The sequence below is a fragment of the Chenopodium quinoa genome, unplaced genomic scaffold (genome assembly GCF_001683475.1).
Source record: "Chenopodium quinoa cultivar QQ74 unplaced genomic scaffold, ASM168347v1, whole genome shotgun sequence".
In the NCBI taxonomy this organism is placed as follows: domain Eukaryota; kingdom Viridiplantae; phylum Streptophyta; class Magnoliopsida; order Caryophyllales; family Amaranthaceae; genus Chenopodium; species Chenopodium quinoa.
The window spans coordinates 893,216-915,010 of NW_018742410.1; the positions used below are offsets into that span (position 1 = coordinate 893,216).

The following is a 21,795-nucleotide window of genomic DNA, read 5'->3' on the forward strand; positions in this document are numbered from 1 at the left end:
GGGGCTATATTTTTGGCTCAACTCATATAATGGGGGGCACGATATGAGGAATTTTAGTATGAAAGACATGGAGTTTGAGATATTTGATGATGAAGATGATGTCCATTCTAATATATTGCACACTCATATGTTTTATACCAATGCTAGCTACGTACAAGGATGGATCACTTAAAAAACATCAACCATTTTGACATACACTTGCTGTCTAATAAAAGTTGACCATAGCTAAAAATTCACTAGTTACATTTTTTTTTTGGTTCATATAAGCCACTTAGGGCAGAGATGAGAATCGATCCCAGGATCACCTGAAACCGGGAGGAAAGCTCTTACCAACTGAGTTATCCCTCATTCACTAGTTACATTATGCTTGTGTGGTTGTGCGGCTTGTGCCCATGAGTTTTATTTTACTTAGTTAAATTTCCAAAAACAAAATGGATAAATAAAAAAAATAAGTTACATTTAGTAACACATAATAGTACCCTACAACAAGATAGAGATGTTGACCTATCAAATGAGTCAAAGGGCCCTATTTAATTTAGCAACAATAATAAAAAATGAGTAAATACGTAGTAATAATGTTTCAAAAAAACAAAAAATGAGTAAATAATAATAGTGCGTTGGAATAATAGGAGTAGAAAAAGAAGGAAAAAAAAAAAAAAAAAAACACCTCGAATTCCTCTTTCTTCTGTTCACTCCCATGTTCCTTTTTTCTCTGTCCTCTGTCTTTCCTCACTCTCACTCTTGCTGAGAAGCATAGTTGATGACAAGAACAATTGCAATATCCAGAAAAAAAAAGGTATTGTTCTTCTTTTTTATTCTTTTTCTCCTGCTTTTGTTTATTATTCAGTAAGCTTTAATTTATACTCAGCTTTTTAATTTGTTTATTGGAATAATTAGTTTTGAGAGTTATAAAATGCCAGAAAGTTCAATTTATTAGTTTAATTTTATAACCTATAGTCTGTTAATGTTTGTTTTGATTGTAAATGTTCTAATTTTTATGTGCTTCTCTGCATTTTCAGGATGTTCTATGTCAGTTTAATTTGTATTCTGATGATTTTTGATGGTGGAAATTGAATAATTGATCAGTAATTTTGGGTAGTGTTTTTTTTTTTTTTTTTTGGTTGGGGGGGGGGGGGGAGGGAAGGGGGGAAGTTGGTGGCGGTGACGGCGGCGAAGGCGGTGGTGGTTTGAGTTATGGAAAATGGTTGGCAGATGAAATGTGGTATGCAATCACCAAGTCCGGGTTTGGGTTCGAGTTTGAGGGTTGCTTCTTCTTCTGAGCAAATTCAGCTCCAGCAGGAAGCTAGGAATCAGGTAACTGTAAATTTTAATTAAGATTTGTGGTTTGCAATTTGTGAAGTTTTTGGTCTTGCATGTTCTATATAAGTTGGAAGTGTATCATGAATGACATTGAGCTGATAATTGGCAAGAACTTTTTTGTGTTTTTGTATTGATTCATTAATATATTTTATGTACAATATAATGTGTTTTATTACGCGTACATTATCGATGTTGGTTGGCTGATTTCTCAGTCATTAAATGTATATTTGATATACAGTGAGCTTATGAACATGTATAAATGCATCGATATGTATGAGACATGGCATGTGTAGAGGAAGTGCTGTTGTATTGAGTTGTGCTTTAGCCATGACACGGTTGACATTCTTGTCTTTGTGGACCCTTTTTGAGATCCAGTCATTCCGAAATCTAGAACACCTATAGAAGAGCATAACATATAATGGATTGATCATAATGTATAGTGTATGGATTGTTTAAGGTTGAAGGGGAAATAACTCTATTCAAAATCCACATGTAGCTAAAATTTGTTGATATGATTGAGCATAGAAACCAATCCGGGAAGAAGAAGACTTAAAAGGTAACAATTTTTGGTAGACAAGATAGGAACTCATCTAGTTTGAGAAATTCTACTTCCTTCGGTTGATAATTTGAGAAACTTTTCTTTACGAGACTTGCAATAAACAATGGCCACTAATTTATTCTTGTAGGACTAAGTATGTCAAATAAGTAATGCTACTCAAATCAAACCTTTTGTCATCCTCAATGTAGTGTGGCATGACTGGCATCATGGTTACATTTATGTTCCTTTCATTTGATTAAAGCAAGGCACATGGTAAATGTTGGGGTTCAAAGCTTCAAATGTTTTGTCCATCTTATGTTGGAGCATAGGATCTGACATGTAAATCTTATGTGAATCTTATCTAGAAACATGGTGCTTACTTATGTTGTCTTTCCATTTTTCTACTGGTTCATGTTGCATGCAATCTTTGCATGTTTAACACAACTGTAGCTGCTGAAATCCAACAACTATGATGATTTGAATTACCTGGTCTGCAGTTGAATACAAACATGAGCCACTGTATTCTTCCCCGTGATATGCGAGAACAAGGACCACTGTCTTCTCAAATGAAACAGGCACCCACATCCAATATATTGAATTTTGGTTCATGCAAGCCAACCCAACTTGAAACCGGAAGTTCATTTTGCTCTCTGTTATCACCCCCACCTTCTCTCTTGCAATATGATTTACAGCGACAGTCAAATGTGCATTCTTCCAGTGGAGGCTGTATTCTAGATACTCCCGCTCAGGGAAATATTGGTACAATGAAAAATTGGCAATTGTTGCAGAATAGCGCAAACTATAATGCAAGAGCTGTAGTAGATATACACCCTATTTTTCCCTCGAGGTCTATTATGAATGCAAATAATGGTAGTAGTCATGGCCTAAGTGAAGACCTTAGTGCCCTGAGGGCATCCATCACTCATCCTGGCTCTCAGACTGAAAATGGGAGTAATATTTTGCAAAAAGGGGTAACTTGTGCTCCTTTAAGCAGCAATAATTTTCCAGATGCATCTTTGCAAGCTTCAACTTCTGTCCATAAGAAACAAAATTCAGTTGTGAGTGGGTATCCTCGTGTCTTCTGCATGGGTGCATGTGAGTTAATTTCTCCCTTTCTCAATCCTCATATTAACCAGTGTTTTGGTTGAAAATCTGATTTGCCTGCATGATTGGTTGAAAAGGTGGAGATCTACTTCTCAGCAACACAGGTCTTTTTGGAGTTCTATGCTCATGCCATGGTATGCGAATGTCAGTGTCTAAATTTTGCGAGGTAATTGTAATAGTCAAAAGCTGATATCTGTGTAGCTTCCATGTGGCTTTCTGCTGTGTTGTCTACGTTATATCTATTTGCAGACTTCTGAAAGCACATTCTGCTTTGTTCTAATGCAGCATTCAGGTTTATCTGATGTTAATCCTGGGTATGCTGTTCGCATGGATAGCGGTGATAGCATTGCTCAATGGCGTAAAATGTACCTCCAGAAGTTCGGGGTATGATATAAATTAAATTCATTTGGAATGTATTCTTGTAGCTGACTTCTATAATCTGTAGAATATTTGTTTAGGAGTTTCTATGCATGCATTATTTTTTTGCCACTTATCATCGACATAATTATGCCCCATATGCCTTCTTTTCTTTGCACCCAGTTATGGAATGAGTCTGTGCCAATGTGCCGTTCATGCTTTTCTGTATAGCAAATTACTGTCACTAGAAAATTCAGCATTTTATGATTATTCTAATTAGACGCAATTCTGTCACCCTTCTGGCATTGTCCATTTTCCATCTGTTATTTTGGTTTAGTGGTAATAGGAATACTTACTCTCGTGATGCCCCATGGCTAAACTCATTATGAACTCTAAGGGGTTTGTTTACTGTTCTCTTGGCCCCATCATTCTTACTTTTCCTGCAGTAAATTGATGTCTACCTTCTAACTTGTATCCAATCAATCTAACATAATAATATCTGCTACCTATGACTATATACCTGTCTGCCCACTTGAGTTCTTGCAGGTCATTGGATTTGGCTGTTTATATATTTCATTTCAAATAAATTCCTGGAAGTAATGAAATTAATCTGAATTTAGACTTGAAAACATTAAATAGAACCTTGGTATTCTAATGCTTTGCTAGGAGTTGGATGTGACCTGACTTCTACAGCATTATTTACTGTAGTATAGTATTAAGTATGTTGGCTTTGCTATCAAATAGGGTGTAGCGCATTTTTGCTTGCTTGTTTTGCATTAACTCTTTAATTCTTATTGGCATGTATTTTAATTATGGAGATGAGGGGTGATATTTTTATAATGATTTAGATTAGGGCTCCAGGGGATCATAGAGGATGGGACTGGCCGGAAGGATTGTTAGCAACTTCTGGCTTGGCAAATAGCAGCATGACTGTTGCTGACGAGAGGAAGGTTTTTGACATGTCTAGTCTGTTTAATTCATCTGCAGAGTCTTCAATGCAGCCTCGGAATAATGTTTCCCCTAGTAGACCTCGAGCAATCCAGGATTTTCCTAATCAAATATTTAAAAATGCCCAAATAGCTTGCACTTCAAGAAATTTAAGGCCGACATTGCTGAGTGATAAAGATGGACCAGGGGATGGTTGTCTCTCAAGGTCCTTCCACTTTACCTCCTCTTGTGAGAATTCGTCTAGTTCTGCTTTTCTGAACTTGCAGAGCGTTGGCTCCAAAGCCAACAATAATTCAAAGGATGAAGTTGTTCGCCAGAGAGGTCCTATTTCTTCTAGTGTTGAGTTGAAGCTTGGGCAGCCATCTCAGCTGAGTTGGGGTTCAGGAACTGTTTCTCTACCAGCTATGAGACATCACACTGGTGGAGTCCAGATAACTACTGCCCAGGAGATGCTGAATCAAAACTGTGCGTTAAGAGGACTTTCCGAGTCTATTATCTATGCAAATTAATCTACTATTTATTTATTTTTGATTATTTACATGTTGTAATGCCTTCTCATGCAGTGACAAATGCAAAGGTCTCTGAGAAAAAGCAGCAGCAAATTTTTCACCATTCTGCCCCTGATTCCTGCAGAGAAAAAAGAACATTTGTGTCAGGTCCTCTGAATAATGCTCTAACTTCATTCGTGGCAGGCCCTCTTAATAATGCACTGATTTCTACAAATGGTGCTGCTCATGCGGAACACTTAAAAGATGGGCTGCATATTAATTTTACAAATTCAGTGAAAGTCCCCCCTTCTAATTCTACAGCTGGAGGGAATTTGTATCCTAAGGAAATCAATAGAAGGATGAAACACTGCCATCCTCTCAGTCCTTGGACAGTTCATTACCAACCTCACGTAGACAGGTCTGTATTGATAGACTTTTCATGTAATGGAGACCCACCAATCAGGCCTTTAGACATCAATAAAACAGCTTTACCAAATAAGATGAGCAAAACCATGGATGCTACATGTGGGAATGAAGGATCCAATGTTGGGAGTGGATCAAGCTCTTGGCATTATGCTAAGCCAATGGAAAGCTCAGGTTTTGCTAGAAATGGGGAACCTTGTAATCCTAATAGTACTGTATTGCCTGCTGCAAAGTTTAGCATGTATGGGATGGCGAAGATGTCGTCAGATGTCTCTGGAGCTTCAAACTACGTTAGAAATGCGTGTAACCTGGCAAGCAATCTTGACCGAGATCAATTCTCCAATAAACTGAAAAATCCATCTTTGAATTCTAGAACAAGTTCAACCTTGCACGCAACTTCTACTGATTTCACCCCACTGTCCGCGGCGGCTACAGGTCATGGTTCTTTTAGTAAAGATTTTGAAGCTGTAAACTCACATACAAGAATTGAGAGCTTGAAGCTTCATGCTTTAGGGAATATAGACAAATCATCTAAGGAAAGGCCACCGGATGCTTCCCTTGCACTTGATCAGCAACCAAAGATCCATTCCAACCACTTACAACAAATTGAGAACTGTGGCATTCTTGATTTGAGAGCACAGGGCTTATTTATTGATCAAGGGTCGTTTGAAGCACAAAGACATGGGCGTCAATCTTCTGTTGGACATATTACCTCACCATCCCTCCTGCCTGATGTCGGTCATAATAAAGGTGAGGTTATTAGAAAAGGGACTATGCAACAGGCAACACATATCTTTTATTTTATCCAATAAGAACATAAATAGATTGTTGTGTATTTAGGGGACTTCAAGTAGTGTTTTGTCTTTACAGGTACAAATTCGGGTGCTAATTCTGAAGAGATGACAATATTTTCTAAGTTAACTGGCAAGTATAATGAAAATACTAGTAATCAACAGCCAACGCAACAGTCTGAACTGAGGTTAGCTTTTATTTCATGCAAGCTTTAGTAGTAATAATATATTGAGTAGTTAACTAGATTTTTTTTCTGCGCAGAGCCTCTGCTGATGTTATTGGCTGGTTCTTGTTAAAGACCTTCTAACTGTGCAAAGCTATAAACTTTAAAAGAGCTTCAGTGAAACTATTAAAACAATAGTTCTAAACCCTTAAGTGAATTCTGGAAGTTACTGCAATAAGATTTTAAATGAATCCTGAAAGACAAAAGCAGCTACAAGCTAACAACAGTGGAAGTGTCAAACCAGTCTATAGTTTAGCATCTGTGAGATAATTTTTTGTGGGGACACTTGGAAATATGAGTGCTGCCCCTGTTCGGTTTCAATGTTAAGTAATCTGAACCCTTCTTGAATGGCCTAGTCATATGTGTCCTAGAGTTCATTAAATTGTTATCTTCAGTTTTGATACTTTCTTGATTGTTGCATTTTCTTTGGCAGTGTTGGAAGACAAGAAAACATGGAATGTGACTGTAACGTGGTGCAAGGATGTACTCGAGAATCATCTTCTCATATTTCATCCAGGTGCTATTACAATGTTCAGAAAGTATGCTCAAAGAGAAAGCAGGAATCCAAAGGTAGTGGCTCTATGTATGGTTTAAAGAAGCAAGAAAGCATTGCAATTGTTGAAACCCCTACATATAGTACTTCAAAAATTTCTGATGACTGCGTGTCTAATGAAAAAGCGTTCCGAATAGAGTGCAATCATAAGGAAAAGGAACATAATGTCAAACTAGATTGTGGAAATTCTCAGTGGACAGATGTTCCTCCCAATGCAAATGCAAATTCGAAAATGAGATTTCCGGATGCAACAGCGCATATGTTGGACTCTAGGAAAGAATCTGAAACTTACTTGGAAGAGCTTGCCGCTAAAGATATTTTCAAATCGAACCAGGCAGCTGAGTTGAAAAGGAAAGAATTATTGGACATTTCTTCTGATTGTTCTGCACCAGTTGTTACTCAAGCATCTAATGAGGTCGACAGGATTGATTCTGGTACTGTTGATGGCGGTCATAAAGTATGTGACAATGGCCAAATAGCAGATCAAGGATCATCTGCCGTTTCCATAAGTTCATCTGATGAAGCAATTGATAGTGTTAGAAATTTACAAGTTTCTGATGGTAACACTAGATCTACTGAAGAAAAATCTTTGTCAGTGTTGGAAAATGTAGTTCATCATAAAGAAATTTATGAATTTAGGCAAACATATTCAAATTCAAATGAATTGCAAAGTTTTACAGTGTCTGGAGGTAGTTCTGATGAAAATCCGAATAAGACTCAAAATGAGAATGGATTTAAGTGTAAAAAGAGAAAGCGTACCAATAAATGGAAGATGCTAGGAACAACATTCACCTTCTCAAGTCAGTCTAATCAAAATACATCTACAATGCTTAATGTTAGTTCAAGCTATAATTGTCTCAAGCAGGGAAGGTCTGCCTTGTTTGCAGCCAAAATGCTTTCTCGTAAAAGAGATTGTAATGGGATATATAACATTGTGGAGGGTGAGACCAGTGATCAGGAACCATTGAAGGGAAATGACGACTCCGTTGATATGCCAGAAAATGCTCTTGTCAAAAAGATAAAACAAGTCAGGCCTCCTGAAGTTGTCAAGGCTACCGAAGCTGTAAAAAGATATGCTTTGCACAAACCAAGTTCTGATAGAACTTGGAAGAACAGTGCGAAGGACTGCCAAAAGATGAAGCCTGTTGCTTGTGGAAAGTATGGTATTATATGTGATCAGGAACTAGATATTGACCAATTAAAGCCACCAAAGATTGTTCCTCTGAGCCAGGTTCTAAAAGCTTCCAAAAGACATGCTAAGTTTGAGAAAGAACCGGTGGTGCCTTCAATAAAAAAGAAGAAGAATATCTGCTGCTATGTTGGTAGAGAACGCCATAATGTACCATCTAGTTCCTATCAAGGCCAAGATAGCAGAAACAATAAGGTTTGGTCAGATGCTTCTAATCAGGAGACTCAGAAAATGCACCTGCAAAATACACAACCTGATAATGCTGATGCGCCGGAAGGAGGTGAAATTAATCTAAATACTTCAACCTCTCACCCAGCTTCTGCATCAAAGACCAAGGAACTCCGTATGCGCAGCCTCTATGAGTTATCTATGAGAGGTATCATATTAAAATTTAAGGCTTGCTTGCGTCTTGGATCAATATTCCTCACTCTGGCATCTGCTTTTATATGTGCAATCTTGTAGTGGTCTTGTAATTTCTTGTGGGTGCATGATAAAGGAACAAAATCCATTTGAGCTTTTATGACAATTAGATTTTCTGTGATCTTTCTCACTGTCTAATTGATTAGCTAAGATAGTGCCTTTATATGTAAACAACTCTCTTGGATTCTGATACCATCTCCAGTGGCGGACCCAGGAATTTCCGACTGGTGAGTCACAATCGATAACCAAATATGTAAAAATTTTTTTTTACCAAAATTCCTAAGAAAAATTATTTACAAAGATCATCCAAATAGAAAATTGACAAGATTACAATACTAACTAATAATTAACAAGCTTAAAATTGACCTAAAATAATAATCACAATAATTAACAAACTAATTTATTTATTTATTTTTAAAAAAACTTAATAATTTTTTTGGGCCCTGGCCAGGCACAAGGGCAGGTCCGCCGCTGACCATCTCTGCAATGAACTTATGAATTATGATGCTGCTCCTTTCCCTAGAGATGAATACATAGTGTCTAATGAAATATGACGAATGAGAGTTGTGCTGTGCTCAGGTAGACATAAGGTGTGAGAGAGGTGCTAGCTGACAGATATCTTAAGTGTATTGCTTTTGTATGGTACATTACTTGCTAAATGTTTATCATATATCTTAGCCTTTTAGGTTCCTGAGTTTAATGCTCTGCAGCAATGCCCTCTCTTGTTTTCTGCTTGCTCCCTCCTCGATCTATTCTGGTCAGATATAGGGATCTTCTCTTAAGTGTTTGATGCATATTCTCACATGTACTCTAGTTTTGATAATGTATTATTTGTTATAATGCACTGACAGAGCAATAATTGGGTTTTGCTATAGGTAACAAACTCATAGCTGCAGATATCAGTCGTTCCCAGAATGTAATGAGTGCACAACCAACAGTATGTGGATTGAAAATGATCACACTGAAAGATGCTGAAAGATGTGATGGTGGTAAAAGTAGAGATACTGGTAGAAGGTGAGGAGAACCAGGAGATCATAGAGTTTTGATTCTCCTGAATAATATGCTGAAGCAATGTTTTCCAGTATTAATGCAGATTCAGTCCTGCCATGGCTTTTCTTATCTGATTGGTTTTTGCTTCTTGATTCAGATCCTGTAGAAAACTGCACAGTAGTTCTCTGATGTCAGAAGTGAATAAATTATGCTGTGTGTGTGGAATCTCAAACAAAGACAATGCTAACTGTTTGTTGGAGTGTGGACATTGCTCAATCCAAGTATGCAGTAGTGATTGGAATCTCAGCTAGTTCTTTTTTAGCCTCTTAAAAATATACTGTAAAATTTCTCTCTCATAAATTTACAGGTCCATCAAGCTTGCTATGGGATTTCAAGAGTGCCAAAAGGGGATTGGTATTGCAGACCATGCAAAACTAGCTCTAAGGATGTTGTAAGCTTCTATTTTCAATTTCAGATTTCTAGTTTTTTGTTTTAGTTTTTGGTGTGATTCTAAAAAAGACGCTACACATTATGGGTTAGTGATCACACTAGCTGGATTGTTAGAGGACGATACCATGTTAGAGGACCATCTCAACCAAAAGCTCATGGTATCGGAGCCAACGTGACACATAGGTCACGGGTTCGAATCTCATCCACCCCCCACTTTCAAGTGGAATATTAAGCGCTGGGTATGAGGAGGGCTCATGCTGCATCCATACTTCTAGCCCAATGGGCTCTCGTGTGAGGGGGCGTGATAGAGTATAAAACATATTCCTGGGCCTCAACCATCAGCTTAAGCTTTTGGTTGAGATGGTCCTCTAACATGGATCAATCAGCTCCAAAATTCACATATAACTTATATTTATCTGATTCATTACTTTACGGGCCAGAAGAATGCTATCTTTCAGGGATACATTTATTTAGAATAAAATGCTTTTGACAAAGGTAGGTTTGACTTTCAGTATCAATAACATGTGGGATATTTGTATAAATATAATTGTGGAAGGTGATATATAGATTAGTTTAGGGTACATTAAGCAAAGGCAAATAAATGTATTTTGTTAAGAGTTTTTTAGTGAAGAAAGAGGTAGTATGTCAAATAATTAGGGAGAAGCGATGGTAGCAGTCTATGTAGAACACTGAGAAGACTAATTGCAGATGCATATTGGTCCTTTGAATTTTCTCCCTTTTTCTCTCTCCATCCGTCTGCTGTCACTGCTAACTGAGAATGTTTAATTATTATTGTCACTTGTATTACTTTTTCTTTTATTAGTATCCCTTTAACACATTGACTATTCAAAAATGGAAAGGACCTGCCTAATAAACTGAGCCAGACAATGGAAATTTATATGTTTTGTAGGAAGAAGACTTGTGCAGAGACTGCAGACTGCATAATATATGAAAGGGAGATTGGGAGATTACTATAACAGTCCGTAAACCTATTGAAAATTTAGATTATTTTGATTATGAACCATATACCATTGTGCCAGTACATCTACTTATGTATTCTATGAGAAGAATGCTATACCCCCTCTGTCCCTATATACTAGTTGTTTCGGGTCTGGAACCTGGGGACCTTGTGCTCTGGATGCTTGTGTGCCAGGATTTGCAAATGTCAGCTACCATCGGGGGGTTAACCAAGGAACCCCCCCCCCCCCTCGGCGGGGATGCCTAACAGCCTAAGTCAACTATCAGAGGTGGAAATGTAGATATGTAGAGAGAGTATTATAGAGAGATATAGAGAAAACAAAAAAGGACCCATGTAATGAGGATAGATATTCTCTAAATTCGTTTTTAAAAAAAAAATAGTATTGCAACTTTCCAAAAAGAAATACATTGCTTATATTTATTAGAAAGAATGAAGGAGGTATATGAATTGTTTATGAATTTGGCGGATGATCAAACTTGAATTATTTGAACTTGTATTAAGTTCCTGGTAGTAGTGTGGTATTCAATAATTTAAGTCCTCATTGCAAATACTTATATGTACTTAATTTGGTTGACGTAGAGGTGTCGATTTCCAACCCTTTTAGAAGCAGTAAGAGTCCTATTCCTTGCATAGCTTGCATGGGCTTTTGCTTGGTTTAGTATAACAAGGGTTAAGCATTACTGAAATGGAGGTGCTGCATGAAATTTTATCTTCTTTCAGTTTTAATTGTTTTTGAGGGGTTCCCAAGGGGAGGGTGTGTGTGTGTGTGTTCTTATTCTGTCTGATTTACATCTGTATTGGTTTTAAACAACTTATATTGATGATTTGTCTACTTTAGGCTTGTGTCCTATGTGGTTATGGTGATGGGGCCATGACTCGTGCATTTGGCAGCCGCAATGTGGTGAAAAGTCTTTTGAAAGCATGGGATATTCGAACAGAACCTCATATTATGAGTGTTGGTTCAGCTGAAGCCTTGTATGGTATGTCTTTTCCCTGTGCTATTAGTAGCCATTATAACAATGTCTACTAAAAACCTGTATTGTATGCAGTGCGTTGAGTATTAATTTTAGTAATAATTTCACAGTTCCAGCAAAAATGGAGTGCCGGAAAAATTTGGAAAGTGCAACATGCCATCCCTGTCCTTCCATAAAACCAGTAGTGCATAACAGCATAATATCAGGATTGTTTGATCCAACTGTCAAGCAGTGGGTCCATATGGTGTGTGGATTATGGACTCCAGGAACAAGATGTCCTAATGTGGATACCATGAGTGCCTTTGATATTTCAGGTGTTTCCAACCTTAAAGAATACATGGTAAGCACTTTGTTCTGTAGATGGAGTTTCATACAGTAAAAATCAGACATTACTTTGCTTCATCTCTGCTTTTTTTCGTGATCAAATTTTTAAGTCTCAAATTTTTGACGAAACAATCTATGCAAAATGTGACAGTCCCCCCCCCCCCCATTCTTCCCATAATTTCTTGAGTTAATTTCCTTGTTCCAGGTATGCTATATATGCAAGCGCGTTGGTGGTTCGTGCATACGATGTTATGTTGAGACATGTTGTACTTACTTTCATCCATGGTGTGCTCATCAGAAGGTAATCCTATGCTTATATGGTGCTCCCAGTTAAGTTAATTGATGAACCCTTTTCTTTATGGTAATAATTGTAAAACTCAAACGGACTTCAATCAATAAGTTAATGTCTTCGTTTGCATTTTACAACATCAATCACCCCAATAGGACCCTCTTCTACTGGGCATCCACATTTCCCTCTCTTGAATATAGAATTAAGCTTGGCTACCTTGTGGGCATCCACATTTGCCTCACTTATGAGTTATGACATGGGAATTTAAGTAAGTTAGCTAGAATTTAAACATTTCAAAAATTTAAAATTTCTAAGGGATTAGAGTTCATTGATGAAACTATTATTATATTAAATAAAATTTTCTACCTTTCAGTTTCAATTCTTGCTGGTTTTGGCTTTAAGAAGTTTTATTTAATACAAAGCTTGTCATCATTCAATTTCTGCTTTAAGAATAAAACAAAATGGGAAGGATAAAGAACTAGTCTAGGTGATCATCTGCAAAATTGTCTTTTATGGCCAGTAGTGATTGCCACTTGATTCAAAGGATTGTTTTCTTGAGGTGAGGAAGGTGTTGCAGTTTTTAAAGAAAATACTCTGCTTAAAGAACCAAAACCAACTCTCTGCATGATCATCAACCTATCATTATTATCTTGGTGATATAGATGTTCTCAGGGCATGATATGGAGGCCAGATGTGGTTTGGCTGCTACTTTCATATCATTGATAGTTTGTTCCTTCTTGCTCACTGAAGAGAAAAAAAATAAAAAATTATACGGAAAAAAAGTGTCTGATGATAATCATTGATGGCATCTCAAAGTATCTTACCTTGTTGCTTGCAGGGTCTGCTGCAAAGTGAGGTAGAAGGAGTTGACAGGGATCAGATTGGTTTCTATGGAAGATGCTTGTTTCATGCTGATTCCAGAACTTGTCATTTAGAGAATGATAATGATACTAACAAGGACAATTCTGAAACTGGTCAAGAAGAAGAGCCAACTTGTGCCAGAACAGAGGTACAAGTGTTGTTAATTCTTGGCACTTTATGGTGCAGAATATTTTAGAAAGCTTATGATGTGATTGCCTCTCAACTAGGGATATAAAGGGAAAATCCAGGGAGATGGAGGGCATTATTCTTCCTATCAGCGTAGGGGTAAAGGTGGGTGCCTTGTCACTCAGGTGCAAGTAGACGCTTGGCTTTACATCAATAGACACAAGCTGAGCAGGAATAAGCTGCCTAAACCTTCAGTTTCAGATATAGACCATGATTATCGGGTATGTAAAGAGTTAAACATAATCTCTTTCTTTGTAAATGTGGGATGGATAGCAAACATATATCACAATATCATTTTTCATGTGAAATAGTCATTGCTTAATTTTTGGGAATTCAACAACTGACACAGAAATGCATAAGTGATTATCACAATTTTGTCTTTGTATATGTCTTTGAAACCTTCCTCAAAGGGTTGGATTGTCATTGCATTTAAGTGATGAAAATCAACTAATACATGCATAACATCTTTGCAGAAAGAATATGCTCGATACAAACAAGCAAAGGGCTGGAAACATTTGGTAGTGTATAAATCCGGTATCCATGCTCTTGGTCTGTACACGTCACAGTTTTTTCAACGTGGTGCTATGGTAGGGTCATTCATCCTTGACAAAAAAAATTAAATAATAATAATTAAAAAAAAAAAAAAAAATCTTGATGTGAATTTAATTGCAGGATAATATAAGACATGACTTTTGTACTATGGTTTGGTTGTTATGATCAAATTAGTTGACTTTGGTATCTGCTGAACATGGTTGAGTTCACTTTTCAGATATTGAGCAGCTATATCTGCTGAACTCTATGTTTTATGGTTAATTACAGTGTTTAGACTTGTTGGCTTCTTTTACTGGTATGTTATTCTTTTTACATCTGCATCTCTTAGGTTGTTGAATATGTTGGTGAGATAGTGGGGCACCGTGTTGCTGATAAACGAGAGACCGAGTATCTGTCAGGAAGAAAGCTTCAGTATAAGAGTGCATGTTACTTTTTTAGAATAGACAAGGAACAGATTATTGATGCTACCTGCAAAGGTGGGATAGCTCGGTTTGTCAACCATTCATGCCAGGTAATATGCTGTTTTGGATACTATTGCTTGCCTAAATGTTCCTCCCCATGGAGAAAAAAATATAGAAAGTTTCTTTTGTGCATGCTCTCTTTTTTTGGGGTGGTGGTGGTTGTTTCTGCTCAGTGATTTAATGATCTTTTAATTTAACCTCCTTATCATCCCATATATATATATGCACTTATGTGCTGACTGATTTTGTTCATGTCATTTTCTGTGACCAGCCAAACTGTGTTGCCAAAGTGTTGACTGTCAGGGGCGAAAAGAAGGTAATGGAACAGATTTCTTCTTTATGCTATGTTGCTTTGCTTCATAAAATGTTCATGAGATTGCTTACTTGATTTAAATAGTTATGCATTTGCCAAAATATGTACATAGCAGCAACGAGGATGAATGATAACAAGCCAGCATAACGGATTTGAGAAACCATTCTTTTTATTTGTTACATTATAAGATAATCAGAGATTTCTCTCTTCACATGTTATTGAAATGGCAATTCAGTCAGTAACATCCCTTTCTATCTGGAGGATGACCCTGTTAATCGTCTAGCTAAGTTAAAAAATGCAGATATTCTGAGATGCTTTATATTTGCACTTGCAGGTTGTGTTTTTGGCTCAAAGAGATATTTATCCTGGGGAGGAAATCACTTACGATTATCATTTCAATCGTGAGGATGAAGGTAAGAAAATTCCCTGCTTTTGCAATTCGAAAAACTGCAGGCGTTATTTGAACTAGACAAAGCCGTAAATTCAATGGGCAACAATGTATTTTTCCAGTTATCAAAATGTTGTCTGTTGTACGAATTGCAATTTCAATATCTTGATGTAATTACAAGGGTGATGACGCCTTGTGTTAATATGGTTGTAAATTTACATGTATACTAGTTAATGTTATCGCCAATCTGACATCTGAGTTGGGACAGTGTTCTAATGAGACTTTGGCATACTTGATAACATCCAAGGAATTCAAAAGTCAAAGTCCTGAAACAGATCAACCCAGGAAGAACTAGATTGGAGTTCTGATCTATATTGCTTGGATAGGTCTACCCAAGCATTGGTCAGTAGAATCAGTTGAACCAGAAGATCCTGAATCTAAGCCAGGTTCTGTGAGCTGTGCACTCTGGCCTTTCTCTTAGCTGTTCATTGTGCCTGTGGATTCTTGATCTTATTTCCACTGTTTTGGAGCCAAAACTTCTAGCAATGGTTGATATTTCTTTACATAGGTCATGCTGAGAAGGGCTTTCAACAGAATTATCATAGTGGAAGACTTACTAGGATCTTATTTCATTTTTGATGCTCCGATAAATCGTAACTAAGCTATGATCACTGTTTGGCTGCAATGTCTATAGAAGAAAAGAGAACTCTAGTGCATTCAAAGGAGTTTTCATTCAACTCAATTAAGGATTTTCTTTGTTTTTGACAACATAAGTCAAGGAGAATTAGTGCGCAAGAGTTAACATTCAATTTGCAAAGATACTGCCCAAAACAATTTTTTTTTTTGAAAAAAGAGGGGGGGGGGGGGATCAATCAGGGACAACCTTGCTTATACGACTACTTCATTGTAGGAGTTAGATGTTCCACATAAAAATTAAAATATAACAAAATTAGTGAAAATTTAAATGTTTTCAAACTTTGTTCACAAAGTTCGTCAAGTTTAGACAAGGACTAACAAGTTCATATTACAACCAAATACAGTTTGAAGTTAGATACTGAAAATCAAAATGATGATTCATAATTTGTAAAATGTCAGGCATAGCCTTCCATGCACTTGGGACAATGTACTCTCGTTAGCAGTGGTAGATCAGTACATACACCATTAGTCTAGTCAAAATGGAAATTCAGATAGTACGGAGTAACATTTAAACAAAGATAATGATTGTAGAAAGAATCAATGGGATTGATTCACCATAACTTGCACAAGAAATTCACTATATTAACAAACTTTTCTGAGGAATTTCAGCTTTTTACAACTCACCTATGCACTATTACCTAGGGTGCAAAATCTTTTGTACTTCAGCAATACAAAAATATGGGGTGGCACCTGGCAGTGATTAAAAGGAATGGAAAAAAAGAAACCTCTACTATTAAGGATGATCTATGATTTTGTATAGTTGGATCTATCTTGCATCAACAAAGCCACATTACCTAAAGCAATACAACATTATCACAGTATTGTAATCCATCACATCTCATTATGACTACCAGTTTGGTATGTTTGCTGTTGCCTTGTTCACCATTTTAACAAGCGTCACCTGTAATAGAAAAACAAAACACTAAGAATACCACAGGTAGATTTAAACTGCTAAGAAGCTGATCATTTCAAGTCTACTGTGCAGTTGAAGATCTGAATGGAGTTTTTAACAGCCCTGCAATGGTTTATACAGTTAGCAGAATACAGCTTGGACATTGCACGAGTACATGCTAGTTATAAGTCTTATCAACTTGTCATTAATGTAAGTTAAAAACTTTCTACCAGGCTACTATCAAGATAGAAGGTGAAGTCTTCTGCTCTCTACTGGGTAAGTTTTTTCTTTATACACAGTAGATAAACTCATTCATCACATATAATATTCTTAGTCACAATTGCAATGATGACATACAGAAATTTCAGGAAGTTTAACCTCTTTAACTTTCCGCGTTAAAAGTCACCTAATAACGTCCGTCTGGCAATAAATGTACCTCATGTTCTCAACTGCGCCTTATCTTTATAATCTAATTCTAGCACTAGCTTCCTATTATTAGACCAGATAGGTTTTCCTCTGTTATGACAAAACAATGCTCCTTCATCTTGAAAAACAATCATAATCTTTGTACTTATATATATGACCTTTCATAGCTCCAAACATAGTCACATTTCCTTGCCAAGTATCTAATTTATAAGACAAGGACACGAAACTCGATAAACTAAAACCAATTTTACCAAAGCCTTAAGAGACAAATACATGGCTCCAATGCACGAATGTGTTAGTTCAAAGAAGAGTGGCTTGCAAAAGGAAGACAGCCATAAGGGTGCAGCCAAATGAAAACAATTGCACTGCTACAAATTGAAAAAAACATACCACGCTTTCAGGAACACCGGGTGGTGGCAGTGTCAAGTTTCTTGGAGGTTTAACCTTGTCATAGGATCTCTTGTCAAATCGCCATTCTCCAATCTTTCCATATGTTAGCTTGCCCTGCATTTTAGGATCTAAAAATTTCAAAGGCAATTCAAGAATGCTTTTGAGATACGAAAGAAGGCATGCACACAAGTGAAGACATGCAAATAGTGGGAAGCAGACAGCTTAGGGGAGGAAGGGGTAGGGGTACATACCTTCATATCATAGTCACACCCGTAAGTGTAATGTATGATATACTTTTCTCCCACTTCTGTGTCCCATGGAGGCTGGTTTACATCACAACAGAAAATAATAAGTGTAATGATTTCAATAGATTGTTTCTCATAAAGGAAAAACCATAATGATTTAATCAGAATACATAATCAACTTCATCATCCTAAATGAGAGCATGCACGTTGCCAGCAAGCTTTTTTCTTGTCAACATATAGACAAGAATAGATATGTACAAATCAGTAATTAACCTCAAAATTCTGCTTACACATTAAATAAGAAGCTTAATTAGTTCTAATGAGAAAATCACTAATTTGAAGTAAGCCCGTTATAATCCAATGCCCAAAAGTAGTGCATATGTCAGCTACATAAAAAATGAACTGCAATGATGGACTCTAATTTAATCAAAGGTTTTATATAAATCTTGAATAATAGGTTGATAAGGGCCCATCATCAAAAGAAATATGTAACTTCAGAAGCAAACAGTCAATGTAATCAGAAACTCTATGGTCTGACCAAGAAGCATTATACTTCGTACATTTATTGAAAGTTAGGGTCTGGAAGAAATGTAGAATCCGACTACCCTTGCAAGTGATAGGATGCATACCGGTGAATGGTGTTTATATATATTCAATGAAACACTCAAGCTTCATTGAGATATTATGTGATAATCCAACCAAAAAATTTAACATGTAATCATGTATTATTATCTCTCAAGCAAGTAGTGTGGTAAGCGAGCAAAACATGGGGAAAAATGGACAAGAATAAGATAAAAGCTATACGACATTAAAATAAAAGATATAAAGGTTAAAGCAATAGACTAAACCTGAATCATGAAATCCTTATACAAGATGTTCTTTACACCATGCAGGGCAGACGCGACAGCATAGGCATACCTGCAGATTCATAGGGAGTGAGGCTACAAGACATGCTTTATTATAGATTTATAGTAAACAAATTTATCAACCTACTTTGAAGAAGCTTACATCTCAAGAACCCAACCAAATGCTTTGTCAGTTTCAGAATCCTTCTTCATTCCCAATGAAACATTCATCCACGTGGGAGCTATCTTCTTTAGAGATTCCTGTAAAGAATAGCAAGAGAGAAAAGAAAAGGATGATACTGATCACAATTATATAGACGCATATCTATTGTAACAAAATGAAAAGAACTAGTTACCTTTGCAATAATTACAGGAGAATTTCCAATGGGATCAATTTGTGTTATTGGTCCCTTGTTCTCAGGAAAAAACTTCCGGAGTGCAGCCTCATACTTCTTAGGTTCAATATAAAAGAATGGAAAAGCAGCTCCATATCCATCACGAGATAAATTAGGTATAGGCTTCACAATAATGTGATCTGGCTCTGCCATTAGTATGTAACTGCATTACAGTGAGAAACTGCTAATTAATTATAGAAAGAAATGATAACAGAATCCCCCCCTCCCCAAAAAATTTTTGTTCTCCAGTGGGAGGGGAAGAGGAGGGAGTGAGGGGGGGGGGGGGGGGGTAAGGGATGTGAAAGGACCAAGGAATTTATAATTATCAGATTTCATACTCTTCTTTGATGTCTGCTTGTTCAAGCCATTGTACGAATGCCCAAGGTCTGTTAAGAACAATGTAGCCCTACAAGTTCAAAAGGAGGACATAAACAAGGACAAATGAGATTGGTAGGACTTCCTCTTAAAAAAATATGAGCAGTATTACACATCACACAACATTGACGAACAAATTAAGCGCAAAATAAAAATTTTAAAAAAAATCTTAGCAGGTGTACATGGGCTTTTACACCACATAAAGAAGAATGACTTCCTCTTTTTATCATTCAGTTCGATTACATGTCAATAATGGGGCTCCTCAGCTCAAACTTCTCACAGGCAACCATTACCTAGTTACTTGAATGCATGTGCTTTCATATTCCAAACTAACATCAAACCAGCTTATTGAATTGAACATAAGAAGCATTCACTGCACCTGCATTTAGATAGCATCACCATAATTATTCAAGCCTACAGTCACAATTTACTGGGATACAGCTACATGCACATCTTCCAGAATTTTCACATACAAAGTAGCATCTTATACAGACATGAACTGCCTAAACCTGTATCAACTTAGGTTCTGACTTCCTAAAAAACCTTCAGAAAAATAGGCGAACAACTATCTACACAGCCATCCAAGCAGACTGTACCGATTTCTACACAGACTCAACTTCAATAACTTCAGACTCTCACACTGATCAGCAGTTTCAGCACATGCATAATGGTGAAGGCCCTTCATTATCGTACAGATTTGAACTTGCAAGTTAATATATACCTGATGGAATTCTAAAACAATTTTTTACCAATCACATCTATTGTTTATTTCAAGATCAAACAGATGTTTACTGTGCTCGGGTGATAAGCCTGACTAATCTATCATATTGTCTAACTTCCACAAGTTAAGGCACCACATCCGTGATTCAACAAAATGAAAGCAAGTATATAGTACATTTAAATCATACAATCATTACTTCTCAAAGGACCACAACCGTTCCATCTTCTGCCACTTTCCCCAACCACCACTAGACTTTCTTATGTCCAAATTTTCTATTTTTTTTATGGGATGTCCAAATTTTCTATCTTTTCAACTATTCTGCCATCACAAATTTATGGGATGTAGCCAATTAACTCCACAAACTTCAAACTCAGCAACCTAATCACAAACTCCACTCTGCCATCAGAAACTTACATAGGTTCTATAAAAACCCCCTTCTCCTAACTGTGCAAGTTCCAATACACATTTGCTACCCACCAAGGATCAAGCAATCGTCGATTTGTCAAAACAGAATCCAAATTCACCCTTAAATGAGCTAAATCAACCTTATTTCGTAGTATATTTAACATTTCAAATATGATACTTTTACCTAATATGGAATTTATGGATTCAACTTCAAATCAGTAAAATGAAACCAACAACATTTCTAATTCATAACAAAATCCATCAAAAATCAACCATAAACTTCAAAATCTACCTAACAAAAACAAGATTAATTCCTAAAATTGATCAAAACTTCAACAAAAAAAAGTCAAATAAAAATCAATCACCTGATCCACCCCAGAAGGAAGAGGCTGAGCAACAAAAGTAGGGATCTCATCCATATACTCATCCGGGTGACCCGAATGCAAAATCCGGGTAAACCCACCCATCTCAGAATTGGGTTGATTCTGAAACTTCTTGAACCAATAATACATGACTCTACATTGCCAAGTATTGTACACAGAATCCGAGGCAGTAACAGCAGTATGAAAGAGCCTTTTTTGAGATGAACCCAGTTTCAATTTGCGATCATTAGGAAGTTTGATAACCGGGTCAAGTAAAGATGGGTTATTGGGTCCTGGGAAATCAAGCTTTAAGGGTGCATTTGCAGAGATTATGACATTGTAGGTGACTAGAGCTGCTGAAAATGTAATTAATAGGGTTTTGAAGAATGCCCCAAAACCCATTTTCGTTATTTTTTGCTTCTGAGTTCTTCACTCTGTAAATGATGACTTGATTTGTGAATTTGGGGAAGAGGAGAGAGAAGAGAGGTTGACGATGACTCTTTCTTTCCAAACTTCGTTTCTATTACGGAGTAGTACTATTTACAAGTATATGTGCATTCAATACTTCGTATTTTGTTTTGGGAATTATAAACATTAAATACTATCGTATACCAAGCTAAGCTCGGTTTAGTCGTTAGGATTGTCGCCTTCTAACCTTGAGGTTGGGAGTTCAATCCCTATTAGAGACACTTTGAGGGTAGGGATCTCTTATCCTTCTCGCTCACTCTCAAAGTGTCTGACCCGTAAATACCAAATCAAAAAAACAAATTGTGGTTACTTGAGTTCAATTAATAGACCATATTCGTTACTTGGATTAATCTTATTTTCAATTATTTATAAAACAATAATGTGTACTAATGGTTAGCTAATTGCAATTTAAAGTGAAGGTTGGATTTTCTTCATCAATTTATCTAATATGAA

General features: G+C 36.7%; 2 protein-coding genes across 4 annotated transcripts; one reads left to right on the forward strand and one right to left on the reverse strand.

Moving 5' to 3' along the window:
- Nucleotides 1-291: 291 nt before the first annotated feature.
- LOC110705627 lies at nt 292-15,895 on the forward strand. Of its 3 annotated transcripts, XM_021883532.1 has the most exons (21): nt 292-796; nt 1,020-1,314; nt 2,356-2,953; nt 3,040-3,128; nt 3,248-3,346; nt 4,168-4,732; nt 4,831-5,928; nt 6,049-6,157; nt 6,627-8,311; nt 9,231-9,369; nt 9,503-9,626; nt 9,713-9,796; nt 11,613-11,754; nt 11,859-12,088; nt 12,278-12,373; nt 13,200-13,370; nt 13,450-13,629; nt 13,882-13,995; nt 14,289-14,471; nt 14,693-14,737; nt 15,069-15,895. In XM_021883532.1, the coding sequence occupies exons 2-21, from the start codon at nt 1,195-1,197 to the stop codon at nt 15,201-15,203; spliced, it is 6,006 nt and encodes a 2,001-aa protein (XP_021739224.1). In that variant the 5' UTR covers nt 292-796; nt 1,020-1,194; the 3' UTR covers nt 15,204-15,895. The 3 variants fall into 3 exon arrangements, with proteins under 3 accessions (XP_021739224.1, XP_021739231.1, XP_021739237.1); XM_021883539.1 differs by lacking the exon at nt 292-796 and having other exon boundaries at nt 1,234-1,314; nt 2,309-2,953; XM_021883545.1 differs by lacking the exons at nt 292-796; nt 1,020-1,314; nt 2,356-2,953; nt 3,040-3,128 and having other exon boundaries at nt 3,261-3,346; nt 4,307-4,732.
- A 448-nt stretch (nt 15,896-16,343) lies between these two features.
- On the reverse strand, nt 16,344-21,433 carry LOC110705652 (hydroxyproline O-arabinosyltransferase 1-like). Its single transcript, XM_021883555.1, has 8 exons — nt 20,878-21,433; nt 19,350-19,417; nt 18,973-19,174; nt 18,780-18,877; nt 18,620-18,689; nt 17,778-17,849; nt 17,527-17,640; nt 16,344-16,719 (listed from the first exon to the last, which is right to left on the reverse strand). Exons 1-8 carry the CDS (start codon nt 21,274-21,276, stop codon nt 16,666-16,668), a joined length of 1,077 nt encoding a protein of 358 aa, XP_021739247.1. The 5' UTR covers nt 21,277-21,433; the 3' UTR covers nt 16,344-16,665.
- Nucleotides 21,434-21,795: the final 362 nt, after the last annotated feature.

Excerpts from the sequence above, each read along its gene's own strand:
- LOC110705627 (XM_021883532.1), top strand. The coding sequence starts at position 1,195 with ATGGAAAATGGTTGGCAGATGAAATGTGGTATGCAATCACCAAGTCCG. Across the intron at positions 3,129-3,247 it reads CAGTGTCTAAATTTTGCGAG|CATTCAGGTTTATCTGATGT; the intron begins GTAATTGTAATA and ends GTTCTAATGCAG. Across the intron at positions 11,755-11,858 it reads TTCAGCTGAAGCCTTGTATG|TTCCAGCAAAAATGGAGTGC; the intron begins GTATGTCTTTTC and ends ATAATTTCACAG.
- LOC110705652 (XM_021883555.1), bottom strand. The coding sequence starts at position 21,276 with ATGGGTTTTGGGGCATTCTTCAAAACCCTATTAATTACATTTTCAGCA. Across the intron at positions 17,850-18,619 it reads ATAAGGATTTCATGATTCAG|CCTCCATGGGACACAGAAGT; the intron begins GTTTAGTCTATT and ends GATGTAAACCAG. Across the intron at positions 16,720-17,526 it reads CCGGTGTTCCTGAAAGCGTG|GTGACGCTTGTTAAAATGGT; the intron begins GTATGTTTTTTT and ends TTTCTATTACAG.